This window comes from Anolis carolinensis, chromosome 1 (genome assembly GCF_035594765.1).
Source record: "Anolis carolinensis isolate JA03-04 chromosome 1, rAnoCar3.1.pri, whole genome shotgun sequence".
Lineage (NCBI taxonomy): Eukaryota > Metazoa > Chordata > Lepidosauria > Squamata > Dactyloidae > Anolis > Anolis carolinensis.
Genome location: NC_085841.1, coordinates 288,025,518 through 288,034,577, shown reverse-complemented (window position 1 = coordinate 288,034,577; position 9,060 = coordinate 288,025,518). Strand labels below are relative to the sequence as shown.

General features: G+C 44.4%; 1 protein-coding gene across 2 annotated transcripts in view; it reads left to right on the top strand.

Annotated features, from left to right (window-relative positions):
* Positions 1–2,535: 2,535 nt before the first annotated feature.
* Positions 2,536–9,060, top strand: part of slc6a5 (solute carrier family 6 member 5) — a 106,790-nt gene continuing 100,265 nt past the window's right edge. The window contains exons 1-2 of one of the 2 annotated variants that reach the window (XM_062967798.1): positions 2,536–3,015; positions 8,127–8,570. In XM_062967798.1, coding sequence (XP_062823868.1) covers positions 3,013–3,015; positions 8,127–8,570 — 447 coding nt within the window. In that variant the 5' untranslated portion in view covers positions 2,536–3,012. The remainder of the gene's footprint in view (positions 3,016–8,126; positions 8,571–9,060) is intronic. The other variant, XM_003214676.4, reaches the window with a different exon arrangement.

Sequence of the window (9,060 nt, the reverse complement as noted above, 5' to 3'; positions counted from 1 at the left end):
TATTGAAACGCTGGATTAGATGCCACTAAGAGCAAAACCTGTCTTTCTCAATCTCCTTCTGCTCCGAGGTTAAATAGAACCTTGGTCACGGTTTTTCCAAACTGACTTTTCAAACGGGGGAAACAGGCTATTTCTGTTTCTTTATCTCACTTTCTCTGGACACACACACATACACACAAGGTCATAGTATCATTTGTTATTGTTGTGTGCCTTCAAGTGGTTTCAGATTTATGGCGACCCCAAGGCAACATTTTCGAGGGGATTATTTGCAAGCTTTGATCCGAGATATTGCCTTCCTCTGAGGCTGAGAGAGTATGACATGTCTATTTGCATGACTGAGTTCGGATTTGGATCCTGATCTCCAAATCGTCCAACACCTTGAAGCTGGTTATCAGTATCATATTATCTTTCCACCTTTCTTCCAAAAAATTAGCACAACTGAAGTTAGAATATTTCGTTTCTTTTTTTAAATAAATAATTCAAAAAGGTAGAACTAGATTTTTTTAAAAAAACAAAACAAACCAAAAACATTTCTTGGTTAAAAAAAGAAAGTAACACCTAAGTAGTCAAGCCTCCCTTCTGCTAAATACCCAGGGTTAACATAATAACCATCTGAATACAGAAGGATATTTGGAAAGAATAATTGAGAAGAGATTAATCTCGATTTTCATTAGCTGAGAGCCTGCGCCAAAGCCTGGAGTTTTCTCTGGCTTCTCCACCAAACACAACTTCAGGGGTGGCAAAAGGAGGGAAGGACCTCCCCAAATACACTGACATTTGTTCAGAAATATCTGTTTCTGGGTACAGTGTTACTTACGCCACTGTATGTTGCTTTTTGGCTTCAAAATAATTTCCTTTCAGGTAAATCTGTAAGCCAAGAGGACTAAGCGGAGGCTGTCATACTTTGGACATATCATGAGAAGACAGAGCCAATCTTAGGAAGAGGGGCTACAAAATGGAGTCTAGGACATGCGAGTGTCTAGGAGAGCAAACCACAGGCCACCTATTACAATGCGGTCTGAGCCCTGCCACATGCACAATGGAGGACCATCTCAAAGCGACACCAGAGGCACTCCGGGTGGACACCTTCTGGTCAAAGGAGAGCCAAGTGTTTAACTTTGTGTTTTTAAATACACTATAATCCTCAATTTGCTTCTGACACGATAAATAAATGAGAAGACAATAATGCTTGGGATGGCAGTGGGAAAAATGGGGGAAATACTCAACCTAGGAAGCCATAAAGGCCCCCAAAACCCTCAGCGAGGCTGTTGAGGATGCAATGTAGGAAACTTGGGGTGCAATGTAGGAAACGTATTCTGAAGAGAGAAATGTACATCTCCTCGCTATTTTTTTTACACGTGGGTAAAATTCATGGGGTCACCATAAATGGACAGACGACTTAAGGCACACATACAGAGAGCATACAAGAAATATATAAGCTTATCGCGCTGAAATCCCACTTATGTCGGAGGGACAGATAGTGGTTCTTTTGCTATTAAAATCAGTGGAATTCCTATTTGATTTTAGGTAGACCATAAATAAACTCTTTTTTCAACAAAATGGAGAAAACCATGAAAAGGAGCAAAATCTGGTTACCAGTATTAAAAAATTCTAAAATCAGGACATAAATTAAAAAAAAAAACAACACTCAGAAGAGGGGGAATTCCAGACATGAAACAATTAGGGCCAGCTAACACCTCCCAACAAAGAATTCCCCAGACAGGAATCAGCCAGGTGTTGAAACTGCAAGGTTTTTCAGTGCTAATCACGGTGATTAATTGAAACATTCACACTTGCCTCAAACAGACCAGAGTTCTTTCTCCCACCCTGGGCCTTCCACAGATATATAAACCCCATTTGCTTAGTCTCCAATAGACCTCAACAACCTCTGAGGATACCTGCCATAGATGTGGGCGAAACATCAGGAGGGAATGCTTTTGGAACATGGTCATACAGCCCGGAAAACTCTTTTTTTTTTCATGGCAGGTGTATTAGATCAAGCCTCACGCTGAGCCTAAACGAGAGAGTGTGGGATTGAGAGCCTTTGGACATGCTTTAGATCCCAACAGGTACTCTGTATAAATGCCCAGAGACTCTGCAAAAGGAATGACGTCTTTCCTTGATCGATCATTCTATAATTAAACTTTTTTTTTTAATCTAAAGGACATGAGGCGAAATAATGCCCCAAGCGTCGCAGAAAGAGGTGTCATTGGCTTTGTAGATGGGCAGCTCATTCCCAACTCTTCTAACGATACATTAAGAAACACGTTCCCCCAATATATTGAAGAATAACTTCAGGGACAACTCTGCTACCCTAATAATACCAATGTCTTTCCGCCTCCGGACTGAAAAGGGTGGCAAAGAGCTGTTTGGACCCTCAATGCAGACCCTCAATGCGGTTTTTCAGTGTCTCCGAGTTGGATGTGGAGGTTCTTGAAGGGAGGGGAGGGGGAGAGAAAGTCTTTTCTTGCTCGTGTTTGTGCTTTGGCTGCAGTTGGACGTGTCTCTCTGGTGTCCTCTCTCTCTCTCTCCCCCCCCCCCCTTCTTCTTTTTCTTCTTCTTCTTCTAAATCTAAATACAGCAAGAAAGTTCTGCGTTGGCTAGGGCTGGGCTTACAGGCGCATCACCAAGCCCACGCCAGTCCCCACCCCTCCTTCCCTTCCCTTTTCTTCCCTCCCTCTCCCTCCAACTCCGTGACTCACACCCAACACGCAAAATCCCAACCTCCGCTTGAGTGACAGGGCGCCGGCTTTTCCTCGTTGTCCTTTTTTTTTAAAAAAAGCCCTAACCTCCGAACGCAAGGGTAATGATTTATCAAACTCTTATTATCACGAAAATGTCACACGAAAGGCACCTTGCTCTACACTGACGCAAACCCTCAGTCTTTCCCGCAGAGGTATAGAAAGCTTGGCGCTCTCGCCCGCCTCCTGCTTTTCTGCTGCTGCTCCTGCTCTCGCTCGGCCAAGCCAATCCCCTCTCCTGCCGCTTCTTCCAGCCGATGCTGTTGTAGAGATGGTAAGTGGGGGTTGATATGGGGGTATGTGGGGTCCCTCCCTCCATCCCTCCCCTGTTTCCTTTTGAGGAGCTAAGGAAAGAGATCTTTTACTTGGGATCCGGTGGCTAGAAAGGCAAACCACTCAGGTTGGGAACGTTCTTTGGGTTGGGAGCGCGTCAGGCAGAGAGAGCGCTGTCCAGGGTGCTGAACGCACCTTTCTTTTCGGGCTTCTTAGGATGCAGCCACGCTGCAGTTTGACTCCACTTTTACTGCCATGGCTCAATGCTATGGACTTCTGGGGTCTGTAAGCTTGGTGAGGCACCATCGCTCTTGGGCAGAGAAGCTACTGCTTGTAAAGTATTAATTCGACAGTGTCTTTTGATATTTTTTAAAAATAATTTTTATTAATTTACAAGATTAAAAAAAATAAAAAAATATAAAAAATAATGTTTACTGTTAATTTTTTAACTTTAAAAGTTGAATTAGATGGGGAAAAGTACGGAAGGTATATTGGAGTATCTAAAATACATAACTAAAATTATGTAAAGTCGATTTAGGATATGAAGAAAAGTAGAGGAAAAGATAGGAAAGAAAAAATTGACTTCTAATCTACTCCTTTGTAGCATAAATTGTCCAAACATGTTTCCTTATAATTTCTGCGATTCCCTCTTAATTTCTTCAGATCGGAGTACAGTTATGCTTTTTGTCTTCACTTTGGTTCTATTATCAATTTCATTGTTAACTGATGAAATTCTGAACTTATATATTTTTTTTCTGGTTATGTAGGGGTTTCTGTCACTGAAGGAGGTGGGAGTGGGGTGCTGCAAGCTTCCAAAGAGACTGCTTCTTTTCTCTCTTCTCTTCTTTTCCTCCTTCCTTACATCCATTTTCCCTTCCTTCCTTCCTTCCTTCCTCTTTCTTTCTTTTCTTTTCTGTTTGGGATTTTTGCATGCCCAAAAGTAAACCCCGTTTCCTGCAGAAACTGTCTGCTCGGGAAACTTTACTGCTTGTGATTGTGGAGCCAAGATGTGTGAGAAAGACGGGAGAGAAAAGACCCAGGCCACACTCAAACAGCTGAATAAAATCCCACATATCTGCTTTGAACTGGAATATATGGCAGTGTGAATTCAGATAACCCAGTGCAAAGCATATATTGTGGGATTTTCTGCCTTGATATTCTGGGTTATATGGCAGTGTGGAAGGGCCCCCACTTGCAGGGCTTAAAGGGAAGGAAATCCCTTTGGAGCAGAATCCAGAGTCAGACTGAGGGCTCATCTACACTGTGGAATCAGTGTACTTTGACACCACTTTAATTGCCCTTGCTCCATGCTGTAGAATCCTGGGAATTGTAATGTGGAGAGGCACCAGCACTCTTGAGTAGAGAAGGCTAAAAACCTTGTAAATCCCACATCTCACACGATTCCATAGCATTGAGCCATGGCAGTTAAAGCGTGGCCAAACTGCATTAATTCTACAATGTATAGGCACCCTCCCTTAGCCAAACCATGTATAGGCACCCTCCCTTAGTAAATCCATTGCATTCCGTGTGACTCGACTAACTCCAGCCGCCTGAGTGAAGTAAGGTTACTGTTAAATTGGATTAAGTCTGAATCCAGCCCATTCCAATCCGCCTTTCGGAGACTATACTCTTCAGAAAAGCCACGCCAACATTGGTTGGAATGGCGCCTATTTATTCCGCCTTCAAAATAGTCAAAATTGGGAGAGGTGTATTGCTAGAAACAGAGTAAGTGTTTTCCTTGGATTGTGTGGCATGGCTGCAGGAAGGGCAGCGTGGCTCCTCTCCCTCCCCGCCTGCTCGGATCCCCCCCAGTCCAAAGCCAGGCTGCATTGCTGAATGACAGGAAGGAAATGGGGCGTAAAATTAAAGATGCTCTCTGCAACGGTGCGCCGGGGGGGGGGGGGCACCCTTTGCCCGTGATGGGAAAACCAAGGAGGGCTGCCGGTGGGATGGGATGGAGGAAAAGATGCGGTGGTCCTTTGCCAGAACGTGGCTGTTTGGCTCGAAATCGCTCCTTTAAGGATGCCTTCTTGACAGTCTTAAAAGCTAGCTGTGGCTGGCATCCTCTTGGTTAAGTGCAAGTGGAAGAAACCCATCCCCTCAATAGTTAAATGGGAAGCCAGCCGGAGAGAGATAGTGTGGTATAGGTGCATCTACTGTGTTTGACATCACTTTGACTGCCCTGACTCGACGCTGTGGAATCTTGAGATCTGGAATTTACTGATGCACCAGCCCTCTTTGATAGAGAAGGCTTTTAAAACTACAATCCCAGGTTCCCTGATATTGAGCCTTGGCAGTTAAACGGGGAGGCAAACTGCACGGACTCTACAATGGAGATGCATCTTAGGAAGAGCGGGATGCGGGTTCGAATCCATGAAGACCCGCTAAGGGGGCAGCTAGATTTTAAAATTAATGCAATATGTTGTCGAAGACTTTCATGGCTGGAATCACTGGGTTGTTGTGAGTTTTCCGGGCTGTATGCCATGTTCAAGAAGCATTCTTCTCTGACGTTTTGCCCACATCTATGGCAGGCATTCTCAGAGGTTGTGAGGTATATTGGAAACTAGGCAATAGAGGTTTATATATCTGTAGCATTCCAGACACGAAACAATCAGGGCCAGCTAACACCTCCCAACAAAGCATTCCCAAGGCAGGAAGCAGCCAGGCCTTGAAGTTGCAAGGCCTTTCAATGCTGATCAAGGTGATTAATTGTAACATGCACCGTTGCCTGAGGCAGGCAAGAATTCTTTCTCCCACTCATGACCTTCCACAGATATATAAACCTTCCTTGCCTAGTTTTCAATATACATCACAACCTCTGCCTAATAGGAATATATTTTCATAACCTGTTAAGATTATGATTCCAATATGGTTAAACATTCATGCAGAGCAGTAAAAACGCAGAAGACTAGGGGTTTATGTGAGCAGAGGTAAAAAGAAATTAAACAGTAAGACAAAATATCCAGCCTCCCTTTCCCTTTTAAAAGTCATGCACATAAAATAAGCATCAGAGACATCAAATAAAATAGCAAAAATATGTTTACTCACAATCTTGTATGATGATGGTCATACAGGCAAAAACATCTTAGTTCCAAAGAAAAACAGTTCAGGAAACTACATATCTCTTAACATACAGGAACATCAGCATGGCATGGTCAGGAGCAAAGAGGAAGAGACAGGAAGAGGCATCTGTACATCACTTCCTGTGTGTCCCCAGAAAGGATACACCCATTTCCCATTTCATATGCAAAACCCTTAAATGGTGTCATCAACTCTGGAATGCAGCTTGGCTCAGGTTACTAAGCAACAGACATAACTAACTACATAAACCATCCCACATTGAAAATGCATGCATGATTGCTTAGATAACCCAACACTGCCATAGATGTGGGTGAAACATCAGGAAAGAATGCTTTTAGAACATGGCCATACAGCCCGGAAAACTCACAATAACTCAAAAGTAATACAGTTTGACACCCGTTTAAATGCCATGCTAATGAATCATGAGACTTGTAGTATTGCAAGATCTCTGCAAAAGAAGGCTGGTGCCACCCTCAACTATCATTCCCATGGTTCCAAAGCCCTGAGCCGCATTAACCGGCATTAAATCCACACTGCAGATGCCCCTGGCGACCTTAGGCAAAGTCACACTCTCTTTGCCTCAGAGGAAGGCTAAACCTCGCTAAACCTCGCTTGAACAAATCTTGCCAAGAAAGGGCCTTCAAGGTGACTATAAATGAGGAAAGGACTTGAGGGCACACAAGAAAATCAATATATAAATACACCCAATGGATTGGATGGGTTAACTCTGGCCTGGAAGCAGGATTTGTGTTAAACCAGCTTCCTTGTATTTTTATGCTCAGTTAATAATGATGGCTGGATATATACAGTAGAGTCTCACTTATCCAACATAAACGGGCAGGCAGAATGTTGGATAAGAGAATCTGTTGGATAATAAGGAGGGATTAAGGAAAAGACTATTAAACATCAAATTAAGTTATGATTTTACAAATTAAGCACCAAAATATCATGTTATACAACAAATTTGATAGAAAAAGTATGTAGTAATGCTATGTAGTAATTATTGTATTTACGAATTTAGCACCAAAATATCACGATGTATTGAAAACATTGACTACAAAAATGCGTTGGATAATCTAGAACGTTGGATAAGCGAGTGTTGGATAAGTGAGACTCTACTGTACTGCCAAACAATGCAGTTTGAATTTCACTATATGGCCAGTTGGACTTTAACTCCCATAATTCCTAACAGCCGATAAACTGGTTAGGATTTCTGGAAGATGGAAGTCCAAAACACCCGGAGAGCCGAAGTTTGCCCATGCCTGGTGTAGACCCATATAATGTAGTTTTTTTTATTTATTTCCTGTTAAAAGCATTGCATAAATAAATAAGTTTAAAACTGATGAAATAACGGGATCACAAGCAGCTAAATAATTTTAGACCAAAAACGGGCAACAGCGACTGCATTGTCTGTAGCTTTAAACGGTTTATCCTCTGTGCATAAGGCAGGGCATTGTAGGCAAGCATACAGATGCTGAGCTGTTTATTCTGTTCCACAGTCACACAAGGTGGAGGATTCTTAGTGCCATTTAGCCAGATTGTCTTTTGACTTGCCAACTCCACTTCTGAGTCTTTTCAGGGACTTCCAAGTTGCCCTGTGGGGGGGGGGGGGGGGGGCATCCAGTTGGAATTGCTGATTTTGCTGTCCACAAGGATATTCTTCATGTTGCTGGAGGGATATTTAGATGCGTGATGGTTCTCATTAAGCTTTTCCTTGATTTAAGTCTACTGGGAGGTGGCTGATAGCTATACAGTGGGTGGCTTTTACAGTGTTCAGCCTTATTTCTTTCACAATTGGCAGCAACTTTCCCTTGCACATGGGGCGAATGGGCAATGCCAGCATTGCTTTATAACATAATGTAGTTATTTGACCGTGTAAATCTAGCTGATGATGATGTAGTAATAGGGCGCTAATAATAATAATAATAATAATAATAATAATAATAATAATAATAATAATAATAATAATAAAAATAATAATACCAGGGAACCTTTTCCTTCCTGCTTTGTAACTGGCCTCTGCTCTTGCAGGATTCCACGGGCCCCAAGGAGATGAGCCAACAGCCGCCGGCCAACAGCCCGGATCCGATGGCCTCCAGGCCCGCGGCCCTGATCCGCAACAGCCCCGAAAGCGAGCAGCCGCCCAAGAACCCGCCCTCGCACGTCCCCTCCCAGCTGGCCCAAGTGGCCACGGCGCTCTCGGAGGAGGCCCGGGTGGGCATCTGCCAAGCGGGCCCGGCGCAGGCCCCCCGAGAGGCCCCCGGCGCCCCGCCCCCCAAGAGCGCCGCCCCCTCCGCCCCCTGCAAGGTCGCCCCGCTGCAAAGGGCCCAGGGCGGCGGGGAGGGAGGCCCCGCCGGGAGCAAGGGCGGCCTGGAGCAGAACAACGCCTGGATCAACATGAGCCAGAGCACCGTGGTGCTGGGCACCGATGGCATCACCTCGGTCCTCCCCGGCAGCAGCGGCAGGGTCCCTGAGGTAGGTGCCCTCCCAAGTTTACGGAAGCCCAACAAAAAACAAATGTCGGTGTCTTGATTTTTAGGCCTGCTCCTGGGGTTAGCTGTTTTTCAGAAAACTGCATTGGACAGACTGTCTCAGCTCTAGTTCTTAGATGCTGCCTATCACGAGGAGCAGATGGCAACTGGTAGATGGCATATGTTCTGTATCTTAAAAACTAGAGCTGATAAAGGGACGGGTTGTTGAAGCCTTGGGTTGTTGTGAGTTTCCCGGGCTGTATGACCATGTTCCAGAAGCATTCTTTCCTGACGTTTCGCCCACATCTATGGCAGGCATCCTCAGAGGTTGTGAGGTATATTGGAATCTAGGCAAGTAGGGTTTATATGTCCGTGGAAGGTCCAGGGTGAGAGAAAGAACACTTTTCTGTTGGAGGCAAGTGTGAATGTTGCAATTAATCACCTTGATTAGCATTGAAAAGCCTTGCAATTTCAAGGCCTGGCTGTTTCCTGCT